This window comes from Panulirus ornatus, chromosome 35 (genome assembly GCF_036320965.1).
Source record: "Panulirus ornatus isolate Po-2019 chromosome 35, ASM3632096v1, whole genome shotgun sequence".
NCBI lineage: Eukaryota > Metazoa > Arthropoda > Malacostraca > Decapoda > Palinuridae > Panulirus > Panulirus ornatus.
This window is the reverse complement of record NC_092258.1, coordinates 6,367,124-6,393,715: the sequence shown is the minus strand read 5'-3', so window position 1 is coordinate 6,393,715 and position 26,592 is coordinate 6,367,124. Positions and strand designations below refer to the sequence as shown.

General features: G+C 38.0%; 2 protein-coding genes across 5 annotated transcripts in view; one reads left to right on the top strand and one right to left on the bottom strand.

Moving 5' to 3' along the window:
* LOC139760104 (uncharacterized) overlaps positions 1-9,959 on the bottom strand; it is a 32,786-nt gene extending 22,827 nt beyond the window's left edge. The window contains exons 1-5 of the mRNA XM_071682944.1: positions 9,837-9,959; positions 8,052-8,199; positions 5,150-5,274; positions 3,819-3,970; positions 92-152 (exon numbers count right to left, since the gene is read on the bottom strand). Of these exons, the coding sequence (XP_071539045.1) occupies positions 92-152; positions 3,819-3,970; positions 5,150-5,274; positions 8,052-8,199; positions 9,837-9,842 (492 nt within the window). The 5' untranslated portion in view covers positions 9,843-9,959. The remainder of the gene's footprint in view (positions 1-91; positions 153-3,818; positions 3,971-5,149; positions 5,275-8,051; positions 8,200-9,836) is intronic.
* A 3,230-nt stretch (positions 9,960-13,189) lies between these two features.
* The window catches only part of LOC139760102 (uncharacterized), a 38,965-nt gene continuing 25,562 nt past the window's right edge, over positions 13,190-26,592 (top strand). Inside the window, exons 1-4 of one of the 4 annotated variants that reach the window (XM_071682941.1) lie at positions 13,252-13,344; positions 15,381-15,443; positions 16,513-18,142; positions 25,123-25,379. In XM_071682941.1, the coding sequence (XP_071539042.1) occupies positions 16,518-18,142; positions 25,123-25,379 (1,882 nt within the window). In that variant the 5' untranslated portion in view covers positions 13,252-13,344; positions 15,381-15,443; positions 16,513-16,517. Of the gene's footprint in view, positions 13,345-13,418; positions 13,504-15,380; positions 15,444-16,512; positions 18,143-25,122; positions 25,380-26,592 lie in introns of those variants that run through there. The other 3 variants (XM_071682942.1, XM_071682940.1, XM_071682939.1) reach the window with 3 other exon arrangements.

The window sequence follows — 26,592 nt, the reverse complement described above, 5'->3', positions numbered from 1 at the left end:
TTTCAAAAAAGGCAGGATGAAAGAGGCAGGGATGTGAGGATAAGGAAAGGGTTAAGGGTGAGTAGGGACTGGTGATGGTGACGACACTTACCTCCTCATCATCCAAGTATGGCTCAAACCAATCCCAAAGATCTGCAGGTGGCTGTGTATACCTGATTAAGAAGAACATCATAAAGTTAAATTTCAGAATCATTAATCCACCCAAATCAAAAACATACATCTGTACAAAAGAATAGCCTCTCTACTCTTGGAAGTAATGTTGGTTTTACATCCCTTATCAATTAAGCCCTTTCCTTCACATAAATTGTAGGTCATACATCATAATTCTTTTCCAAAAGTTTGGCACCTCACATACTCCTCAATCCATAAACTAAGACCTTACACCAATGTTCTACATACCTGCCAAAGAATTCTTCAAGCTAGCTCAGGTATCAAACAAATATAGTAATGAACTCTGAACTGGTTTAATGTCCAAGCTATTCAAAGTTAAGAACAATTAGGCTATTCCCAGTAGGCAATATAACTTAGATTTACCATTTAATTGTTCTACACTCTCCTTACAAAGACATGCTCACAACATCACTAATATTCATGATCTGTGGACCTGCCTGTTGAGTTCTGCAGGAGTCCTTCAAAATGGACTCCTGAGGTAGGAAGATAAAGTAATCTAGAGCACAGAGTATATGATACGGCCATGACCTGGGCATTCAGCTGTCAATGCCATCCCAGCTACTATAAAGAATAATGAATGCTGCAGAGTATATAATTCAAAACAAATTCAATCTCTGCTTGAAATACAGTTCACTTGGTAAAAAAAGAAAAAAAAAAAACTGACAATCCTTTACTTCTTATCAACAAAGGATAGAATTATCAAATCAACTGTATAAAAAAATGAAAGCTATTCTCAGCATTAAAATCTTCCTTAAATGTTTTGTGTAAATATATGTACCTCTTTACATGTTCTAAATTTCAAAACCAAACATAACTACTCCAAAAATCTTTTACTGGATTCTGCACAGCACTTCATCAGTTACAAAGTTCCGGTAATTCTTTTTTCCCTGAGATGTAATGCCATATAGTAAATGACCATATGAAAAACAGTCCCACAGTAATACAGACTTTTTACCCTGAAAGATCAGACCATAAAAAGTTATTAGAGCAAAAAAAGACAAAAATTCATGACTTAGCTAGCTGCACAGCCCGATTCATGAAAATGACACACCTGGTCCCACAGTAACTTAGATTTTTACCTGAAAAATCAAACCATAATGTAAATTAATGAGCAAGAAACGATATCAAAATTTCACAACTGTCACTACGGTTACTGCACAGCCAAACTTACCATACCAACATAATCATCCTCCACAATCATAACTAATGATAACATCCTAATTTCTTTCTTCTCTTTCATAACTGTTAGCAGTTTCCCAGCTTAGCAAGGAAGCATTAGGAAGAGATATCTAAGTCTTAGAGAAAAATTATCACTTGCTCCTTCTTGTTGCCTCATTTGTAAAGTATTAATGCAGTAGGACAGGATTATTATTATTCCTATTACTATCATTGGCAATATCATTATCATAATGTACGAAGATATGGTGGTCCACACAGTGCCGTATGGATGTGACTCTTGGGTCATGAATGCAAAAATAAGGGAGTAGAAACATGGGATATGAAATGCCTGATAACAATATGTACTGTGAGGTGCGATGATCAAGTACGAAATGACAATGTATGAGAGAAGTGTAGCAGTGAGCACAGTGTGGTTGAGGGAGATGACCAGGGTATTCTGAAATGGTTCAAACATGAAGAAGATTAGCAAAGAAGTGACTCAAAGGATCTATGTGTAAGAAGTGCAGGGAGAAAGGAGTAGGGGATACCTATAAAAAAAAAAAGATGGATTGAGTAAAGCTAGCACTGGGGTATTAGGGCCTAAACATTCAGGAGGGTGAGATGTGTTCATGGAAGATCAGTATGGTATAAAAAGGGACATTTTTTCAAAGACCAGAACCAAATAATATAAAGTGGTATGCTTTAACAGTAAGAATGCAGTTAATGTTTTCTTTGAGCTTGTCTTTTAGCAATATCAAGATGATGAAGAACAGTGATGATGTGCATCTTTGTCTATACACCACTGAGAATCCGAATGATTATTTCTGCATGATCTTGGGTTCAGTTTTGCATTCACATCCAATGATGGTAAATTCATGAGATATTGGCACTAACAAAAAATGTGTACAGCAGTCTTCAAAAATAAATATATGTGATTTCTTGTTACAGAGGAAGAGTTTTACACTCATGTTACCCCATATCTTAACACTTGTACATATGCCATACCCTATACATTAAACACTGAGAATCATGGTATTAAGTGCCAATATTTCTAGGCTTTTTAAACTACCAGTCTATGTTATGACATTTGTATTAAGTACTGTGTTACCTCAGTCATTTCCCAAAGAACACATCTTCCTACATCACCCCTTTGAGGGATAGAGGCATATACATGAGCATTATACAATGGCCATTTAAGGTATGCTAGCTCATTTTTTCTACATATTCAGCATTAAAAAATATTTCTTTAATTCTAGAATAGAAACAGAAACTTTGAATGAGCACATCTTCCTCCAACACCCCTGGGGTTATATGTATATACATCACTACAACACCACGGCCATATAAGATATGTTAGCTCGACTCTTTTTGCATTCATCCTTCACTTTTACACGTATTTCTTTCATTCTAAAATGGAAAACAAATAATTTGAAAACCGTTTATCTATTCCTGTCATGAACAACTCCTAGCAGTTCACCTAGTACTAAAGGGTTAACATTATGCAAACACACCCAAGAGAGACAACCAAACTCTGCTTCCCTATGGTTATACCACAAGTTGAATTGTAGCATCATGGAAAAATCTCTTTGGAAAACTTTACTCTAAAGGAGTCCATCCTTTCCATGCTACTATTTGCAGCACAGCCTTGAAGCTGTAGGAACCTATCCTGGAGTTATACAGCATCAATTAAAATAATTTCATATGGTATCCATCCCTCATCCAATCCTGAAAGAGAATATGAACAGCTGGTTTTGCTGTGAACCTGCTGCCACATCAGAAGAGGCATAAAAAGAGATACCCCAATGATAAACTTCCTTTCAAATACTCTTAGTCAAGATTCCGTACTGAAATTCAGTTAATGCTATTTGATCAAATAAAAATATATGAATGTTAAATACAATTTCCTGTTTCACAGGAGGTGAGCTCCAACATGACTTTCCCACAGTACAGCAAAAACAGTCTCCAATACAACTTCCTGCATTATATAAGTCAGGCTTCTCTAAAACTTGCCACATTGCGGTAGAAAAGCTCCTGTATTACTTCTTCCATGTTACAGTAACAAGAATCCTGTATGAATTTCTCCACATTATCACAGACATTACAGTACAGAGCTTCGAGTAGCCTTCATCATGCAGAAAACTGAACACTTTTTTGTAAATCCCTCCTTGAAGATATTCTTCTCATAGGAACACCTTATCTTGGTGTACTTTGATACATAATCCCTTAATATCTTACCCACAAACACCGATCATTCTCTCCACATCCATTCTATATAACCATTTATACCCAATTAACATCAAAACTTCATCAACCAATTCCTTTATGATAGAATAAACTTCCTCATTCCCTTTATTAATGTACATGCTTTCAATCCACATCAATTTGCAAGAAAATCCACCTCATCAACTTAAGTTCTTTTGGCATAACATAAAAAAGTTATCAAAATCAGATGCATCAATTCAACAACTGGCAATTGACTGCACTCTTACCTTATGTACATAAACCCTAAACCTCGAATATATGGAGAATCAGCATGGTTGAGTAGCCCTATAACTTGTTTCCGCGTTAATCGAAGGGTATAAAGTTTGTATAATATGCAGAAGGCTGTTGAAACAATTCCTCCTGCTCCAACACCTCTTACCTGTAAAAGATATTAATTTAGGGTGTTTACAGATGGGCCCATTGACTAATGCAATTTCTGTATCACTCCCACATTTAATTCTTTCATTTCCACTAACCTGACCAAATAACATAAAGATGATATGCAGAAAATCTTTAGATAACTCTGACATCTCCAATTAATTCATTAAATACACATCTGATGTTCCTTCCTCCACTTCACACCATAATATCAGGCATAAAACCTTCTCCAGTCATCAACACCCTTGCACTCATCTATATATGCCATCTTTGTTCATATTTGCATCCTTAAATACTAATCAAGATTCCTCTGCTAATTAATTCATCAATTCACCTTAATTCTACTTCTTTTTATGCTTTTCCTGTTTTCTAGGTCAGAGAGGTAGCACCAGAAACAGATGAAGAAATCAGCACATACTGTTCACATCCATGCTCTAGCTGTTATTCATAATATACTTAAGCAAGCACCAAGACCTATAACCTTTACATGGTTTCCAATGATCACTTCATATGCCCCAGTTCAGTCCACTGACAGCATGTCACACCTTATTTACCATATCACTCCAATTTTTTCTAACCCATGCACATCTCATGCCCTTCAGAATGTTCAGGCTCCAATTACTAAAATCATTCACTCAACCCTTCCATCTCATACCTGCATCATTCACTCAACCCTTCCATCTCATACCTGGTGTCACCTCCTTGTTCATTCACCTAATTCAGTCCCTCCTCAATCATCCTCTCCATATGTCCAAACCTCAAACCATGTCAGCAGACTCTGCATGGCTCTCTTAAACATAATCCACTTGCTACTACACCTCTTTCACAATATCATTCTTACTCATTCAACCCACTTCACCCCACAGAGCCTCCTCAGGCAATTAGATTTACACAGGTGATGCACAGTGTCATAACTTAGCTAAATGCAAAAAGATGATACATAAATCCACAACTTATTTCTTAAATTGGATTTAATTCCTAGTGAGAAATGGAGATGTCTCCTGCAAAAGCAAAATCATCACTTGTGAATGACGCTCTAAAAAGCTTCATGAGATACAACAAAGGACATACAAATGATGGATAAATAGGCATTTAATACTTACCATGGAAAAATCATCAACCTACTAGAAAGATACTAAAAAGGTTTGAACACAGTAAAATCAACAGGATGGATACTTACACCCCCACACATGCCAGTTTGGCCAGATGTCTTTCGACTTCCCTTCTCCCAAGGTTCTAGGTGAGTAACATTGTAGTATATTTCATCAATTACTTCATGGTAGGTTTTCAGCTGGTAAAGGTTCACTGTGGGAAAGTCATAAACAGAAAAAAAACTATGATTAAGATTCATCAATAACATCACTTTAATCACATACCCTAAGGATTATAATGAATTGAGAAAACATCAAGTGAAATATATGTCTAACTTACAAGACAATCTCTCAAATTCCAAATCATTCTTCAACTATCATCTCCCATCTTTAGCTCTCAAGTATTTTTTCCTCTAAGTAGCATCAAATGTGCTTAGGGTATTGATTTATGAAGAGTGAATGGATATGCAAACAAAAGAAAGTCTTGAAGAAAAGCCAACATGAAATCTTCTGAGAATAGTATAATGTAACGTATTGAAAACTATCACCTTTGTACAAAAAGACATGCAAACTGCTGGAGCTTAAAGGAAAGAAGTGAATGGTAAAAGAATGAAGTCTGCTGTTGTGGAGAGATTGATGAACACAAATTTACATGAATAAGTGTTCATAAAACCTGGATCTCCATTAAAATGTTCACTGGCAACATATACAGCTTAGATAAAGTTTTTAAGAGGAGATATTACATGGATGCCTATCAGTTCTCCTCATAAAAAAGGGATGATTATAGCACTTGATAATGAGAATCTGTTCAAATTTTAGTCATGGCTGTAACCTCACCTGCTATTTTGAACTCACAAGACCCAAAAATTGGCTTTAGAAAAAGATTTTCATAAGAACAATTACATATAAGCACCATATATGGAAAAAGTTCAGAAAATGAAAATAAAGAAAACAGAATTTATGACTGTACAATATTACATTTATAGTGCCACACTGAATGAATTTACTGTAAGTCATTACCAACTGTGTTGGCCTAACATGAACCAGCCAAATCATTTCCATCCCCCATGCTAAGGTTATTCAGATGTTTGTATTATATTGTCCATCTGTTTATAATATATCAAATTCTATATCATCTATTTGTCTATCTGCCACTGGTGTACACAATATCACCTGGCAATCACTTATGACAAAACCAAGTAGAAAAAAGTGTAAGATCAAAAACAGTCACAGAATGATTAACATAAATTCTAAACACTAGTAGAGTGGGTAAGTGAGTCTCTATAGATAAATGACGCATTTCGTACAAATCATGTGGCTTGTGCCTGATACTTCATTTTGATTTATATGATACATATATTCATTCAAACATATTCCCCATTTCTCACATTAGCAACATAACATCAAGAACAGGACTGAGCCTTAGAAGGCAATTCCTCACTTGGCCTTCTCCTCTATTTCTCCTTTTGTAAAATTAAACAGAAGGGGAGGATTTCCAGCCTCCCCACTCCCATCCCTTTTAGTCGCCTTCTATGGAATGCAGGGAATACATGGGAAGTATTCGTTCTCCTTATCTCCAGGGATCACTATCCCTTGCTTCAGCGTAGAGCCAGGAAAACAGACAAAAATGGACACAGTCTGGCTGTCATTGGTAATGCACTAAAACCACAACTACCTATCCACATCCAGGCCCCATAGATCTTTCCATGGTTTATCCCAAATGCATCACATGCCCTGGTTCAGTCCATTGACAGCAAGTAGACCCCAGTATACCACATCATTCCAATTCATTCTATTCATTGCACGCCTCTCACCCTCCTGTATGTTCAGCCCCAATCACTCATTATCTTTTTCACTCCATCCTTCCACCTCCAAGTTGGTATATTTGTGTATATGTTGATATGCATATGAACGTGTATGGATACATGTGTATGTGAGTGGATAAGTCTTTCTTCATCTGTTTCCTGGCATTACCTCGCTGACGCAGGAAACAGGGATCAAGTATAACAATAATAATAAAAATAATAATAATAATAATAATAATAATAATAATAATAATAATAATAATAATAATATTCAGTCTTAACTACAAGGAAATGAAACATGATCAGTTCCCAAGTGCACTTCTGTGTAATGATCACATCGTCAAGGGAGATACAAGACAGAAATATAACAGTCAGACGATATACAACTAAGAGACGTAGCTAGGATACCATATATTTTTTTTTCATTGTTACTCAGCAGGCTCCTTTTCAATACATATATCTCTTTAAAAAACCCTGAACACAGAATATCAGAAATTCAACTTCTTTGACAACTTTGAATGGGTTAAGAGTTATTGGGAGGGGATGCGCAACCCCTCATGATCTCTTAATGAACCATCACAAGTCAAATGGTCTACAAATTTAGGCAAAACAGCTCAATCCTGATAATGGAACAAGGAAACCCAAAACACAGCCTACAACTGTCCCAAGTGGTCACACTTCAGAATATCCCCTGCATTTCCTTTCTAATTCTTCCTGTTTCACCATTTCTATGCCTTTCTGTACTCTCTTGTTAAGGAAACCTATGTACTTTTCATATTTTTCATTATTGTAGTGTAAGCTAAAAGCAAGTGCTTCACCTATGATTACAGTAAAAACTCTCATAGATATGAATCTCATTAATGTCCCAATGTTATCAATAGCTGCATCAAAGAAATATGACACAATACTGTAATACTTTTTTCTTTTAAATCCTCTAAACATTACCAAGATTTATTATAACAAACACAACACATACACACTAACTGTACCTAATACTTGACAGCTAGAGACTGGAATTGTACAAATGAGGATACTGTTTGTCCGTTCATAACAACAGCTCAAGAAAGTGGGAAAGACAAGTACAAAAAATTGATAGAAATGACATTTAAAATGCAAATAGATAGCTTCATTTTTACACAATGAGCCCAAAATCATAGGGAAATTCTTTGTTTTCCTTCTATCATACCTTTAAAATACTGTGATGACTGAATGTTTGTCAAAATGAGAGGGTTGAGATTCATGGTCTTCTCATTACCCCATATTGGTAGTCCATTTGGTTTCTTCGGAACAGACTGCACCTTCTCTCCATCTTCATCATACTCATATGCTCCAGCCTGGAATTACAATTACTATTAACACCCAGTTTACAAGATCAACACTATCATCATTTATGAATCCAAGGTAGTATTTCAGTTCCAATCTATTCTTGAAGAGTCAATCCAAAGAATTACAACTTATGTACACTGTCCAAATATTGTACAGAATAAAAAAACATGGTTAATGCTAACAACATAATATCACATGCTCAGAGGAAGAGACAATTATTTTAAACCGTATTCACTGCAGCAGAGGCAAAATGATGCACTAATCATGGCCATCTTGGATGAAAGGAAAACTGAAGAGTATGAGAAAAAATACAAAAATTAAGCTGAGCTCCAAGGAGCTTGTAAACACGTGGCTTAAAGGCACAAACATAGTTGCCGAGGATAAATAACCACAATTTAATACACTCCTAGCACACCCGAACCCAAGGTTCAATTGCATACCAAAAGAATGAAAAGAAATCAAGAGGACCACAGCTGGATCCTGTTTTATATCAAGACTTGAATCCAAGAGAAAAAAATTGCCTAAGTGGTAGGGTTAATTTCCCCGTACCTCTGAGAATTAGTGTTTGAGGATATAATGCTCAGTGTATGGTATCTGAATGGAAATGTACAAATCCTATACAGTTTTGAAATCAGAGGTTTATGAAGTAATATGTCTGGCAAATTTTAAATCCAGAGCTTTGCTTCAAGCTGATATAAATGAGAAGAAATTCAAAGCCAAATATCTTAATACAATCAGCCAGACGATGAGAAATCGGTAATGTAGCTTTTGAAAGCTGAATAACCTTCTGTCTCTGAGAGGGTGTCCAATGAGTATGAGGTATTTTTTAGGGAATATAGCTGTCAAGGTCATTCCTACCCTTACAGTATTGGTGAGGAAGCCTTGCACTCATTCTCCACTTTTCGGTTGATCCTCAGATCACCAAAGCCAAATATTATTGGCTTATTATAAGCAAAAAAAACAAGAGAAAAGCAATGTAAGGGTAAGGAAAACAGGAAGAAAAATTTTGTGGGACATCACCTAATAAAACAGGGTTTTCAACCTTCAGAACCTACATTTCTCTTCTCTACAGCCTGTCCTGAAAGCATAAAATTCTGATAATTTACCCATTATCACAGTAGAAAAAAAATATTACCGACATTCAAAGCTCACTGTGATGCAGAGCTAAACAGGTAATCTGACAAAATCCGATCCCCGTTATGCTCATTGTATTCATTCATCTTCCACAATTAATCCTCTCATTCCATAAATTTTCATTTAGATTTCAAAACCTGCGTCGAAGGAATATGGCTCACTTTTATCATGCTGACAAAGTAGAACCATTAGCATCAGACCAATATCTACACTCATTTCAATCAACTGAGTTCTTGTGTTAAAGAACGCAATAAATAGTACGAACAAATTTACAAATGCATATATCTAATCACTGGGTGGTTAAATACCTGAAATGAAGCCATTTACTCAAAATACTCAAACTTTGTATAAACTTCGAATAAGACATCCCATTTATCCTTCAAGCAAGATGGACTGTCACCGATAGCAACACCCATTACGTGGCTGGCTAAACATAAACTTATCTATCCAAGTTCCAGAACTTCACAACTTTCCCTGGTCGTTCAGGGATAATTCTATAAGATCATCATACCTTCATTTCCTCGCCTCACTGCAAATATTGCCCACAAAGCGTTATAGTTCAACGTTGTTGACCTAATGTGTAACTCGCCCTTTCACAACAAAGATCGCGTTTCGTGCGCACCTCTTGGCTCTGTATGGTCGAGAAACTCGAGACTTAACGCTGATTGGTCGACCCACTTGTGGTCTCACCTGGAACGCAACCAAACTGCAGACTTGTTTCTCCCAAATATGTAAGTATTAAACTCTTCTAATGTGATATATATACATCATAATATGTCTAATAAAATACCATTATCTAGTTAGGTCGGAGAATATGGTAAACTGAAGTGTGGTAACACTTTGAGTGTAATTTAGATCATTGCAGTGGAAGCGTTCTTTAAAGATATCCGGCTGACAATGCGGATTCCGAATAAGGGCAAATACAACCAAAGACCTACCTACCCTACATTCAAAATCTCCGTTCCAGGTTACAAGCAGCATTATCAACAAATCGGCCCAGAACACCTTGTTTAGTAAGTTTCAACTCGCTTTAAAGTGCACAAATTACTTGATTAAATGTGACGTACCTAATGGTACGGGGGAAAATGCCCTTGAAGCTCCATGGCTCTAATGAGCATTATTGAGAAACCGACTCGAAGTAACCAATTTCAAAGTCTCAGCTCTGCCAAAATGAAAGTTGATACGTAGATGATAGTTAATAAGTAGTTGAAGGAGATGTACAACATGATAAGGGAAAAAAGGAAACCACGTCTACTTTCAAAACTTCGTTCTGTACTCTCTAAATAGCATTATTGACAAATCAGACCCGGACACCTGTCTTTCTAGGTTTCATCTTTCAAAAAAAAATCACCAAACCAACTTTCATAACTTAATTCCGAGTTGACGTTTTGATACTGCAGTTTAGAGCTACAAAGGGAATGTGAAATGTAAATTTGGTTGGTTTTTCCTAATCAATGTGTAGATCCCATTTATCTAAATGTACATAATTTTGATAAAGCCGAGTCTTACGGAACAGGATGTTCCTGGCCGATTTGTCAGTGATGATACCATGACCATTAAATAGGGCTAAAATGTTTCTTGTTGACACAACCTTCCAGCTTTTTGCTCCATTATCTTAGGAAATCCGGTCCTTGGCTTTCTCCGTTTCCTGTCATAAATGCTACAAATTGTAAGTTCAGCTCTTCACCTAAAGTATTCCCATCCAACACTTGCAGTGACGGCAGCGACCTCGAAGATTGTTCCCCATATTTCCTTTTGGAATGTGGGGAGCATCACCCGCTTGTGGCTTCCTGTATACCCAGCATGGTATACCTCCTTCTCAGCAACCCTGCTCTTACCTTTACCCTCGCTGATGTGGTGTATTCTCCCTCAAAATAAGTAGCGTTGGTCAGATTCTCATCACCAGGCCACCTGTTCCCATTTACTGCACCTGAGGCATAAAATTGGGTGTTCCACACGCCGCTGAACAATTCCGAAAGTCACGTTGCCTTAAACCTCTCCCCAGATCAGTCGAGTCTTAATGTTTTCCACTCCCTTAGCCACATGACGCTTTGCCAAGACGAGCATCTCACCGTCATGGATATGGTAAATTGATCTTAAAAGCACGATGTATGTAAGGCGCCCTGAACTTTGGTCAACTTTCCACGTTCCTCGTTTTCTAATACTACTCCTTAAAAGCACTTCCACTCCAACGACTGTAATGGAGATCTATTTTGAGCGTCAGCTCGATGTGCCTGTACCACCTTCCTAACACTGCTAACCAGATGCATTTTCATCCATTGGGTTCGCCTGCATTATTTTGGAAAATATGTCTTCTTCGAGGCTATGTTTCTAACCCTTCCCATATTTTTTTCCGACTATTTTGTTCCGGTCTCTGAGTTTCGTTCGAGTTCCTTTGTGCTTAGTAGGCCAGCTGACGATGCCTCAGTTTTCTGCTGCCCAAGACAGGCGCCATTTCCTTGGGGAAGTGGTGGCTGTGCAGCCGTTGACCTTTCACTATAGCTAAACTCTCGTAATTCCGCTACCTTCTTTGTTGCTCTTTTCTGGACCTTTATTTATCCTTTTATCTGTATTTCTTTAGTGGCCTTTGAGTGGAACTCAGATGCATAAACTAGTTTCGGTCCATAGACTTGAATGCGTCCTTAGTATTTGCCTGCAAGACTGCTCAGGTTACTTTTTTCACAATTCTGTTGATGTGAAATTCAGGTTATGTACATTGTCGACCTCTTGTTCTCTTTCATACATCGATTCATGTAGCTTATTACCCACTAAGTAGTTGCAATACTTTCGTCTTTCGCTGTCTCATTACCTTGCTCATATTGGATTAAATCTCGTCATCCATTAATCAGACCTACTATGAAGTTTGTCCCTATTTCTCTCATGACCTTGGTAGCATTCGCAAATAGGTTTAAGGATGAGTCTAGTCCTTCAAGTAAGTAATTTATACACACCAAGGACAGCAGTGGGCCAAAAATCGAGCCCTGTCGCACAACACGTAACCCCAAACCATTCTGATAACGTGCCTTTTACCTGCGTCATGTGTTTCCAACCCAAAAGTGGTAATGTTCATCGAGAAGGGCAGGGGTTAAATCTTTCAGGCCCAGCAGGACTCCTGGGGTACCAGCGGAGGTAAGGTGATATTCAAAACTTATGGGATATGATCAAATAACAAGAAATAATAAATATGTGGTGCAACTGTTAGTGTTCCTTGACCGTGACGCATTCACGGGCCTCCCAGAATTGACCTCACAGGTTCCAATCCTGGTTATAGCAATCGGTCCACAGTTATCCCAGTTGTTCATCCACCCCTAGGAGTTGGTCGTTAAAATGGGTACCTGGCTCAGCTAACATTAAAAAATTTATTAAAATTCATTGCCGTCTGACTTGTCTGGCAAGGCTACCAGACCCATATCCTTAAGGGCGTCAATCTCCCAATAGTGTACAATATAAACAAATAAAAGCACCTTCTAGGTTTGGAGACTCCCATACGAATTAGTTTCTTTTTTAGAGAAGCCTAGAAGAGAATCGAGACAGGTTCGGTTTATATCGAAATGATTCTTTGAGTAAGATTCCCAAGGTCATGAAAATAAAAAGGAAAATGTCCGAGAAGTGGAGGCGGGGCGAGGAAGGGGATGTCGTGTGATGTTTTGGATGTCGCTACAAATATAAACAAACATCGGAATCCGGATTCCTTGACCGGACCTCGCCCTTTGATAGTGGGCTCTCCTACCTCATAATCTGCCCGTAGATTTGACTAGGATCGAATAAGACGATACCCAAAAGATAGGAAGCTGTCACAAGCCTGAGATGGAAGAGGAGAGGGGAATAGGACGGCAGTATGGGCGACTTGAGTCCGCACCTAAGAAACCACTTTCAAACAATGGCGGGAGGCGATCCCCGCTGCTGCCATCTGTCGTCAAGTGTTGTTTGTGGAACGTCAGAAGACTCCTGAGAAACACCACCTGTATTTTCACATTACTATGTGTTCCATGCTCTGTTCTCTCTGGCTTGTCACTCAGGTATGTTATTATTACGCCCAAGACGGTGAACGGGGAAGGTATGTCGGTCATGTGAAGTGGTGTGGAAGGTTGGAAGGTGGCGGGAGGCCATGACCTGTCCTCGAGGGGTTGTTTTTGTTGTGAGACAGGAGGATGAGACCTGCTGTCCACGCAGTTCCTGTAAATATTTCTCATCATTGTGTTGCTGCCTGTCAGTGTACCCGTGACTTGTGGTGATATTTATATTGCTGTCGAGGGACACTCCATGTTTATATGTGTGGCAGGTGGAGAAGAACCCTTGGTGGCGATATTGCAGTGTTTCTGTTTTCATCTAAGGACTTTGAAGGATTTCTCAGCCAATGCAGACTCTAGGATTTGGTCTGTCTTTTGAACAGAACTGATAAGGCATATTATTTTATTTGCAATAGATGTCATATGTCTCAATTCTATGTTTGGAACTCAGGCTGAAATGTAATGTGAAGAATTCTTAAATTTGGTCAAACAGGTTCTAATGGTTACTTATCTTGGTAACTTCACCTTCCGTGCACCATTATATTGATATTAATGACTTTTATAATAGCATTTGGGGTGCAGTTATGGAAAAACATTGGTACTGAGAGTTTGAAGAAAAAGCAAATGTAGTTTCACTAAAATATGTGGTTAGAATTTTAGAGCTGAGCTGTTCCTTGTCTTTTTTTTTTCTTCTGTTAATGCTCCCTGGACTTAAGGTGTTATTTTATAGCTATTTAAGGTCTTTTAGATATGCATGGGTTTTTATTTCTTATTTTTCTTAATTTGTGGGTAACTTTAGAAATATGTAGAATAGATATAGAAAAAAGGATTATAATTGAATTTGTTGGTTTGTGTATGTGCTTTCCAAATGCAAAGAGTGATTTTTTTTTATTATTTTGCACCACTTTATGGTATTTATTAATTGACTCCATGTGATTAAGCAAGCTTTGTGTTATGATTTTGTTGGACATGGGTTGTGGTGTTGAATGATCAGGGTCATTATCTAGTATTGTATGATGATACATTATGGTAGAAGTTTAGGTCTGCATTGCTTTTTGCCTTGTGTTATTTTGTTTTATTTTTGTGTTAGTTTGGTTTATTGAATACAGTGATAGTTGTGGAGCATGATACTGAGTATTGTATTTTTATTGAATTGTATTAAATGAGGCAATAGTAGCAAGGGTTATGGTTATTTGGGAAATTGTCAGGTAAATTATTATTTCAAAATGACAAAACCAATGAAAACTTGGCTGAAGTTCATTTTGAAGGAAATTATTATAGTCGAAATATACCAACATTGGATTGGTATGCTGATGGGGACTGTGTGGCTGCATAGACTGTTGTGTGTCAGATAACTTTTAGCAGCATGTATGCAATCCTCAGTCATGTGTATTATTGGTAAATTTCGACTGTGATAAGATATATCTTTACTGCTAGGGAGGATAGGTGTGGTTTTCATGAGTTCTCTTGATTTTCAAAAGTGTAGTACTGGTACATACTTTAATCTATATACAGGAGCTGCCAGAAAACCTGGATATGATATGGTGAAAAAACTTTTGAAAGCATATTTTTAAGTAATTTTTTGATTCTTGGATGCCTCCTTTTAAGATGATAGAAATCTACAGAATTTTCAGGAATGCAATATTACAATGTGTATGTGAAATAGAATGCAACTCCACCAATGTTAAGTTTTTGGAAAGTGTTTAGGGATTCAAAGTAGAGGGAAATTGTGGGGCAAAAATGAAGTTTGAGTGATGTGTTCATAATACCTTTGTTGAAATTTTGCAAATAATAGACAAACAGGAGGGATGCTTACGGTGTCCTGATGTCATTTTCTAATGTGCTTGTGCTGTGCAAGAGGAATATAGAAAAGACCATATTGCATTTGGTTAACCATATACATTCACCTTGTGCTTCTTCAGTTTCTATAGAGCTTATTAGGTTGGAATGTCGATATACATAGTAGATTATGTAATGGTAAGACAAGAAGATTTGCCTGTAGATTGTAGCAATACCTGTTATTCTTTATTTTTTATGCATTCCAGTGAATGGTGCAATGCCCTGTAACGTCTGAATCTGATTTAATTCAAGCTCTCTAAGTGTGTTGGGTGAGTTCAGATGTCTACCTTAATATAGGGCTTGTGTTAATGCTTATAAGATCTCCCCTATCTTTCATTTCACAAGAGAAAATTTTCCTTTTACTTCAGAAATTGCTCTTATTTCAGAAGTAACAGAAATTTGTGCTTGCTGAAAGAATTAAAAAACCATCTTCAAAACCCTTGCTCTCTTGCTGACTGATTATCTTGAATATTCATTCCATCATGTTGTTTTTACACATGTAACAGTTAACACGTAATAGGGGGAAGGGTTTCATGTAGTATCCTTGATCATTGACTGATTGTTATGATGACTTCATGGACAGAAGGGAAACATTGTTTTTGGTGTGATTATTTTTCATCTTGACAGTCAGCACCGTGTCCTAGATATAATGACAATGCATTTGACCTGAAAGCCAGTGGTGTTGTGGAATTTGTGAAGATGGCATTCAAAGTGACTGAGAAGTTTGTTAAAGGCCCATGGTGTCAAGGGTACATTGAAGATGGGGGGTGTTCAGTAGAAAGGATGAAAGGTCAGTGAAGATGGTCAGGTCAAAGACTAGTGCTTTCTTAGGTGTATTGACAATTGTCTTTAACCCAACTCAGAGGGGTTTTGTAAAGATTAGGATGTAGTGAAGGTGATCTTTGACCAGATGTGTAAATGAACAAGATGGTAATTGATTGTAGGGGGAGACATACAGCATTTGCTTATGAATGTCATTCATAAGGGGAAAATTGATTCATGACAAATAAAAGAAAAAAATCTAAAAAAAGCAGTACAGTTTACATTTTTGGAGAATGTAAATTTATGAAATGTGTGTACTTTTTTGTATTTTGTAAAGCAAAGAAGATTTTATTTGTATTTATTTAAATTTTAGACTTGTTAACTTAAGTTTATCATAGAGAAAAACTTATTTCAGATGTAAAGGAGTTACCTAGAGTGTACTACCAAAAGTTAGTTGAAAACTAAATGCTCGCAACTTGAAGTAATCATTAGCCGTTAGTACTTTTGGTTAGGGAGCTTTTTATCCCTTCTGTATGGAAATAGAGTGCAAGTTTACTGATAGCTTATTTGTTACAGGTTGCATGATGCCAGGCAGTGAGGAGGGGTGGCGAGATAGGCCCGGTACCACCCCTGGAGCCCTTGGTCATCTAATAGAAAGAATGACCAATGATTTTACACCTCAGCATGATTCCCAGCATTACCAGCCTGGATTTGTACCTTCTGCCACACCCCCTTGGACAACATCTGGACAAGCACCACTCACAAGTTTGGGATCTCCAATGCCCTCATTGCAGACATCCCATACAAGCCTTGGGTCACAAATTCCCCAGCTGCAGTCAAATCACACCAGTCTTGGGTCACAGGTTCCTACAATGCAGTCCAGTCACAGTAACATTGGGCCCCAGATGACTACTCTGCAACCTCCAACTACTAGTGCCCCAACAGGCATGCCACCAGGCCCACAGCTTACTGGGTCAGCTGCAAGGAGTTACTCAGTCAGTCAGGATTTGTTTTCTGAGATAGATGGGGGCCGCAGTCCACTTCTGAGGTCATCCTCAGATTTAGGTCTTCGTTTGAATCATTATCAAACCCAAGGTAGCCACTTCGGTGATGGTCGGTTGGATGGATTCATGGATACCAGCATGGACTCCTTAGATGGTATGAGAGTTGGAAACCATGATTCTGCTTTTTTCTTAGAAGTGCAAAGTGGACCAGGTGTATCATCGGGAACCCCTCCCCTTCAAGGGGACCCACAGGGTCTGACAGCTTCAGTTCCTCATCCAGAGTTTAGCTTTTATTCACATGAAAATGATAGGATCATGGATGGAGAAAGTGTTAACAACATTTCAGCAAAGTTTTCCAATTTTCCTGCCTCATTAGGAAGCTGGTTTGGCTCCTCTGATCCTTTTCGAAGCAATCTTACGGCTGCTCAGACCAAGACTCCATGTGTGTCTCAGCCATCCACAGTTGGCACAGGTCTAGAAACTCCATTAAATAATAAGTCTGCAGTATCACCTCACTGCAATACTAGTATGAGAAATGTGCAGATGGAAGCATCACAGCCTGCAAAAGTAAGTAAGCCTTCATATTCTGATGTACTAAGTAAGAATCCAGTGCAAGAAGGTAAACTTAATACAAGTGGACCAGCTGTAAACAGTCGGAGTAGTAGTAGTAATAGCAACAGCAGTAGCAGTAACACAGCAAATCATCCTCCACAGTCATCGTCTCCAGGTCCAACAGCATCCCGTCCGGAACAGAAGACTCGCAACCAGGCTAGTAGTAATGGAAAGACAAAAACCCGCAACTCAAGTAGCATTAGCAGCACTACCAGTAATGGAAGTAATAGTGGTGGCATTGGTCACAACAGCAAACTGTCCAGTAAAGGGGACAATATCGTCACTTCTCGTGTTGGTTTGGATGATTTTGACCTGAGCGAAGAAAGCCTAAGGAATGGTTCCATTAGTGTTTATGAGCATTATGACTGGGGTGAATGCTCTGACATCACCCTTGGAAATGGACCATCAGTTTTCAAAGCATCAACCAACAGCCCAGCACATCAGCCCAGGAAAGTTACAGTAAAAGGTGATGTAAAAAAGAGCAGCACAGAGAAGATGAGTATTAGTGTCCCATGTGAGGTTGACACAGTTAAAGGCAGTGATCAGCTGAATAACAGAGTGACAACTTCGGCTCAGAAGCAACCCCCTAGGTAAGTTTTTGAGAAAGTATGGAGAACTGTTCCTTTCATTTAGATAATCAGGTTATGTAAAACTGGAAAGTGGAGTGACTGTTAGGAAATGTATTTCAGCAGGTCATTCATTTCTTTTTAACCCTTTATCTAGTATCATTCAGATGTGCTGATGGCTTTTTTTTTTGATATAGATTTATTCATTGCTATTCACTCGGTTGATTTATTTTTCACCATTCCACTATGGCTTAGGCATGTAAATAGATGATTCTGAAATTGACTGCTTCTGCCAGTGGGGGAACATAGGTTCATTAATTCTTGTTGCAGCATCTACACCTGGTTATTTGTTGATACAGCATACATTTTTTCCATGTCCTGGTCAATTTATGTGGAACTGTTAAGGAAGCCTGTATAGTAGATCTTTGCTATTGTGTTCAGTAATGATTAGTGAAGCTTTGATGAAAACCCTTTAGTATAATAATCATATTCATTTTTGACTGAAAAACTTAGAAAATACTGTTATCCTCACCACATATGACTGACAACTCCTGGAATACCTCATTTATCAGGCAGCATGAGTTATAGTGCATTATACAAGTGAGAGGAGTTTCTCTAGGTTGAGTTTAATGTCACTTTATTTTGAGAATTACAATCAAGTTAATTGTAATGACATTTATGGAGCATTTTTTTTATTGTAATGTAAATATTAGGAGAGGTAGTAAAAGCTTTGCAGAAGATGAAAGCTGGCAAGGCAGCAGGTTTGGATGGTATTGCAGTGGAATTTATTAAAAAAGGGGGTGACTGTATTGTTGACTGGTTGGTAAGGCTATTTAATGTATGTATGATTCATGGTGAGGTGCCTGAGGATTGGCAAAATGCTTGCATAGTGCCATTGTACAAAGGCAAAGGGGATGAGTGAGTGCTCAAATTACAGAGGTATAAGTTTGTTGAGTATTCCTGGGAAATTATATGGGAGGGTATTGATTGAGAGGGTGAAGGCATGTACAGAGCATCAGATTGAGGAAGAGCAGTGTGGTTAAGAAGTGGTAGAGGATGTGTGGATCAGGTGTTTGCTTTGAAGAATGTATGTGAGAAATACTTAGAAAAGCAAATGGAGTTGTATGTAGCATTTATGGATCTGGAGAAGGCATATGATAAGAGTTGATAGAGATGCTCTGTGGAAGGTATTAAGAATATGTGGTGTGGGAGGCAAGTTGTTAGATGCAGTGAAAAGTTTTTATCGAGGATGTAAGGCATGTGTACGTGTAGGAAGAGAGGAAAGTGATACGTTCTCAGTGAATGTGGGTTTGTGGCAGGGGTGTGTGATGTCTCCATGGTTGTTTAATTTGTTTATGGATGGGGTTGTTAGGGAGGTGAATGCAAGAGTTTTGGAAAGAGGGGCAAGTATGCAGTCTGTTGTGGATGAGAGAGCTTGGGAAGTGAGTCAGTTGTTGTTCGCTGATGATACAGCGCTGGTGGCTGATTCATGTGAGAAACTGCAGAAGCTGGTGACTGAGTTTGGTAAAGTGTGTGAAAGAAGAAAGTTAAGAGTAAATGTGAATAAGAGCAAGGTTATTAGGTACAGTAGGGTTGAGGGTCAAGTCAATTGGGAGGTAAGTTTGAATGGAGAAAAACAGTAGGAAGTGAAGTGTTTTAGATATCTGGGAGTGGATCTGGCAGCGGATGGAACCATGGAAGCGGAAGTGAATCATAGGGTGGGGGAGGGGGCGAAAATTCTGGGAGCCTTGAAGAATGTTTGGAAATCGAGAACATTATCTCTGAAAGCAAAAATGGGTATGTTTGAAGGAATAGTGGTTCCAACAATGTTATATGGTTGCGAGGCGTGGGCTATGGATAGAGTTGTGCGCAGGAGGATGGATGTGCTGGAAATGAGATGTTTGAGGACAAACAATATGTGGTGTGAGGTGGTTTGATCGAGTAAGTAATGTAAGGGTAAGAGAGATGTGTGGAAATAAAAAGAGTGTGGTTGAGAGAGCAGAAGAGGGTGTTTTGAAATGGTTTGGTCACATGGAGAGAATGAGTGAGGAAAGATTGACCAAGAGGATATATGTGTCGGAGGTGGAGAGAACAAGGAGAAGTGGGAGACCAAATTGGAGGTGGAAAAATGGAGTGAAAAAGATTTTGAGTGATCAGGGCCTGAACATGCAGGAGGGTGAAAGGCGTGCAAGGAATAGAGTGAATTGGAACGATGTGGTATACCAGGGTCGACGTGCTGTCAATGGATTGAACCAGGGCATGTGAAGCGTCTGGGGTAAACCGTGGAAAGTTGTGTGGGGCCTGGATGTGGAAAGGGAGCTGTGGTTTTGGTGCATTATTACATGACAGCTAGAGACTGAGTGTGAATGAATGGGGCCTTTGTTGTCTTTTCCTAGCGCTACCTCGCACACATGAGGGGGAGGGGGTTGTTATTCCATGTTTGGCGAGGTGGCGATGGAAATAAATAAAGGCAGACAGTATGAATTATGTACATGTGTATATATGTATATGTCTTGTGTGTGTGTATATATATATGTACATTGAGAGGTATAGGTATGTATATGTGCGTGTGTGGACGTGTATGTATATACATGTGTATGTGGGTGCGTTGGGCCATTCTTTCGTCTGTTTCCTTGCGCTACCTCGCTAACGCGGGAGACAGCGACAAAGCAAAATAAATAAATAAAATATAAATATTAGGAGTGCTACATAGGAAAGGTTTAAGATATCTAGTTGGGTAGTGTATGTCAAGGAGTTGTGATCTAACATTTGCCATCCTGCAAAACTGAGAGCCCCATTTCTGCAAAACTAATTCCTGTAAAAGATGTATGCCAATACTATATGCTTTTCATCTACCTCATGAAGTGGAAAACATTTATTTGCAATAGACAGTTGGAGATATTTTTTATAAGGGCTTTAACCACCGTATGTCTTAAGGATGATCATAAGAATGCTTGGATTTACTTGAAACATTAATGCACTCATTGGTTTCACAACAATTATTACGTAGATCATCCTTATTTTGACATAAGGGTTATCATGAAAATGCGTGGATTTACCTGAAACTTTAATGCACTCGATGGTTTCACAGCAATTATTACCTAGATACTCTTTATTTTACTGAATATTTTTAGCACAAGATCTAAAAGCTCATTGTTGTTATATACTTTCTGCTTCAGCTGATTTGGCCTTTTTTTGTATTATGACTTTTGTATAGGGTGTTGAAAGAATTGCTAAGGTGTTAATGCAGACATGAGGGTATACAACCAGTGAAAAGTCACTTTTGATGAGGCTGTATCATTGGGAGTAGAGTATCATCAAAGAACTTCTCACTTTAATGGGATCTACATTTCCCTGTTACTGGAAGCAGTTTAGTGCTTAATATTGCTGACTGACACATTCATGGGCTGTCCAGGGTCTAGCACAAAGGTTTGAAATCTGGTTGTTGCACTCTGTTCACAGTCAGCCAAGCTGTTCATCCTTTCCAGAGGGTTGGTCAGGAAAATGAGTACCAGACGTAGATTAGGATTTATTTTTCTTTTCTTTTTGAGGGATAGGGGAGAAAGAATACTGTCCACATGTTCCCTGCTTGTCGTAGAAAGCAATTAAAAGGGATGGGAGGGAGGCTGAAAATTCTCCCCCCCCCCCCAAAAAAAAAAAAAAAACCTATTTTGCTTTTCAAAATAAGGAACAGAGATAGGGACCCAATGAGGATTTTTTCTCTAAGGCTGGTCATCTGTTCTTGATGCTACCTCCCAGGACTTGGGAAATGGTGATTATGTATGAAAAAAGTGAAGCGAGTCACAGGGTGGGGAAGGGGTGAAGGTTCTGGGAGCGATGAAGAATGTGTGGAGGGAGAGAACGTTATCTTGGAGAGCAAAAATGGGTATGTTTGAAGGAATAGTGGTTCCAACAATGTTATATGGTTACGAGGCAATGACTATAGATAGGGTTGTACAGGGAGGGTGGATGTGTTTGAAATTAAATGTTTGAGGACAATATGTGGTCTGAGATGGTTTGATAGAGTAAGTAATGAAAGGGTAGGAGAGATGTGTGGAAATAAAGAGTGAGGTTGAGATAGCAGAAGAGGGTGTGTTGAAATGGTTTGGACATATGTAGCAAATGAGTGAGGAAGGATTGACACAGGGGATATATGTGTCAGAGGTGGAGGAAACAAGGAGAAGGCCAAATTGGAAGTGGAAGGATGGCGTGAAAGAGATTTTGAGCAATTGGGGCCTGAACATACAGGAGGGTGAGAGAGGTGTAAGGAATAGAGCGAATTGGAATGATGTGGTACATCGGAGTTGATGTGCTGTCATTGGACTGAACCAGGGCATGTGAAACATCTGCGGGAAACCATGGAAAGGTCTCTAGCTGTCATGTGTAATGCACCAAAACCACAGCTCCCTATCCACATCCAGGCCCCACATATCTTTCCATGGTTTGCACCAGTCCTTCCTTTAAGTTTGATTGTAGGCCAGTTTTTAAACAGGAGATTATTCCCGTAAAACAAGTGATATACATATAGATTGTGATTAACACACTAGACATAAATCAGAAATGGTTTTACATTTGTGGGATGGTTTAGTGACAAAAACCATAGCAACATTTATATTCAGTGGCTAGAATATGAGCTTTATGCTGCATCGTCAGAATACATTAATCATAGTATTGTAGATAGGGCTTTAGGAGCTGATTAATCATCTTGTGATTGTGATAATCTGAGATAACTGTTTTGATAAGAATTGAGTGTGTAGTAAGAGAAATCATTGTGACACACCAGTGGACCATAAGTATTAACTAGTTTTCTGGAGGTAGGATGTAGTTAGAAAGGACCACCATAACTTTTTCATATGCTGCCCAAGTGAGAATTTGTGTTAGGCAGCAGACTTGAATTCAAAAGTCAAGGCATGTTGACATTTCTTAAAAGTTAAGTGAAAATTAAAGTACAGTTGTATAATTTGCAACTTGCTTTCAGTTATTTTCTTATGTTCTTTACTAGAAATATAGCTTTTGTAAAAGTGAACTGTGATATGAAAATTTTTTTGAAAATTCTGAAATATATTGGAAGGGCTTTTGATGTATGCATTTATTAACAGAAAATACATGAAGAGGTTCAAGTCAAAATTTGGGTAAGACAGTTGAGCATTGTATTACTGTGGTTTTATAATACAAAAGGTTGCTGTTGTATGAGATGTGTCAAACTTTTTACAGTGTATTGTCAGATGAATAGGGAACTATTGCCATTTTTTAGGGAATCTAAGAAGCCATGGCTGCTAAGTGTTTGTTCTAACTCATATTTGGATGAATAACCTTGGCTTTCATGGTGAAAAATTGGAAAAATGAATTGAGAAGGATGCTTATTATGAAAGATGTTAGATGAGTGCATATTAGGTACTTAAGTTCAACTTGAAAGGGTTTTAGGATTTCATGAGTGTTTTTGAGAGTAAGGGATAACATTTCCCCTATTTAGAGCATGCATAATATAACCTTTCTGTCAGAAAGCCCTGAAATATCATATGCCTTTCTAGATATGGTGGTATTTTATGTACAGCACTGATTCCGATTTTCCATGTGAAGATTCATGTGGTGGGTTTCTTGCTATATTATGAATTATATAATTACAGAGGAAACAAAAGCATTAGAGATATTGTAGACAGTAGTTATGTAAACAGACTGACGAGTTTCTTTAAAAGAATCCAGAATATATAATTTTAGTTTAAGATTCTAGATATCTTTTGAAGTATGCCAAGTGTATAGTGATATATATGCAGCTTTAAGTTTTTCATTTTTTGTGCTCTATGAAATACACAAGATCAGTTGACTATGATTATTAAAGGATATTGGTCATTTTTCCAAAGGTAAATGCTAGAAGCACACACACACCATCAGGTCTGCCCCTTGTATCCAGTGCATTCTGTCAGTGAAATGCCACCTCTAAGGAATATTCCCTGTGGTACCTTATCTCTTACCTTTCTTTTGCCCTGGGTTTGTTGAAGCTATTGTTCTTTGTCTGCCCATCTTGACGGTGTTTGTCCATAACTTGTTTTCTGACACTGAATTGTTTATCTCTTGTGAGAGCATGTTATTTTATTTTTTGATTAATTACCAAATGATATGTTAAAAAGATGATTTTTCTTTTTAAACATGACAATTGGGTAGAGATGTTACTTTGTATTCATCCTTGTACTACAGTATGACCACCTTAATAGATGAAAGCATATGACTATAACATACACATATTTGTCATACAACATTAGGAATGAAGTGCATCTCTTCTGGGATATTTTATGTTAGGTCATAGGTTCATCTCATTTTCTTTTGATTTTTTTTTCTGTTATTTAACCCCACATGTACCCATGTACAAAATCCTGCCCTCCTTTGTGTCTCCAATTGTCAAAGTATTATACAATATTTAAGCTGCATATACAGATGTTGATAACACTGTGTTAGAAACAATTTCACTAGTAATAATGAGTAGATTGGTAATGTATTAATCCTTCCTATGTACCCATCATTGCCTGAACAGACACTGAACTCTCCTTTCGCTCACCTCTTAACCCCTTTGGTGCTATAGACGTCAGTATACAGAATATCTTACCACAAATTAAACTCGCACGTGCATTGTGTGGTCTATTGGTTGGTCATAGATGGCACCCCAGACAATGGATGAGATCCGAGCAAGCTTTATTATACCTCTAGTGACCATATTTGGCTTGAACTTAGAAGGAAGTATGTGTACTGATTGTGACATTATGAGCTGTACTGCGATTAGCTGATAGATTTCTGAAGCTTTGTTGTGATTGGCTTTGGCATCAACTTTGCTGCCCATTTCTGATTGGGAGAGAAGTTTCATGAGGCTTGGTTGTGATTGACTTTGGCACCATTTTTGATGCTTGTTGATAATTTGTCCGGAAAATTTTTATGTAAATTTTGTGCTGGTAGAATGTTGATGTTATTCAAATACAGTTCAGTAAATTGGTGATTTCTTCTTTCTTTGACAGACGAACTTCTTACATCAACAACATTCTGAATGCTACTAGTTCTTCCTCACTCTCCACTGCTTCTGTAACTACCACTGGGAGTAACACTAGCCCCCAGGCAACATCCAGCCACACAGCTACGATACCCAGTACAAGCAATGCTGCTGCCTCTAATACTGCGAACCACACCATTACTAACAATAATAATGATTGTGAACGTGGGGATGGAAACAAGATCAAGAATACGCAGCTGCCTAAGGAAGATAAAAAGACCCAAGGTAAGTTGGCGTGGCACACTTACTACAGTAAGAGGTAAAATAGTCAGAGTAATAAAGAGGAGTGCATATACTTGAGGTCATGATATTCAGAAATTGTTCATCCAGCAGATCTGAATATCACTGATGCTGAAACCTTTGCCAAAGGGCTTGCAGTATTCATGACTGAAGTTGATAATGCTTATTGTTACCTGTGCTCTAATGTGATACTATGTATTACTGTAGGTAGATTAGAAAATCTGAGTAATGTCAACATAGATATTTCCTTGGGCATGTTCCTGTGCTTTGAACCTGAAAGGACAGTGAACTTTCTTGGAAATGCCTTCTGGTGTAAAGAAACCTTGATTATATTAATGTTGGAATTACAGAGCAACAAGCCTGTATTCCTGTTAAGATGCATGGGAGCTTGGTGACTGAGATGGTGGTGGCATGTACAGAAAAACAGACTGGGGAGAGGCAGTACAGCTTCTGGAAAATTAGAGCATATGTGGACCATGTATTTCCTTTTAAAGAATTTGTGTGGCATGTTTTAAGAAAGAGAGTGAGTTTTATGAGGCATTAAAGGATCTAGAAGAAGTGTATGATGGATAGACAAAGAGGCATAGTAAAAATTGCTACCTTTGACTTCATGACTTCTTTTCATGATAATACTATATTTAGATATTACTGAAGGGAAGTGAAGGAAATTGTATGTTAAAGCCATAGCAGAAAGACCAACTAAACCATTTTTAAAGTGATCAGTTCTTGGAAAGAAATAGCTTGTAGAGAATGTAGAATTTGTAAATATCAAGCATTTTCTTTAGATAGAAACTTGTGCTGCTCATAATTATGGAGTGAAATAGAAAAGTTTTGAGATTTAAGAGTTGATAAAGCAAAGGTCAAAGATTTTTGTCACTTCATGCTGAACACATTAATAAGACCCAAATTTACTGGTAGTCTCAAGTTTATAATTGTGTATCAAGTAGGGTTTCTATGTGTAAATATAATGTTTTCACTCACAGAGGTGAATATATTATCATTATTATTATTTCTTTTTCTTTTTTTCTTTCATACTTTTCGCCATTTCCCGCATTAGCGAGGTAGCGTTAAGAACAGAGGACTGGGCCTTTGAGGGAATGTCCTCACCTGGCCCCCTTCTCTGTTCCTTCTTTTGGAAAATTAAAAAAAATGAGAGGGGAGGATTTCCAGCCCCCCACTCCCTTCCCTTTTAGTCGCC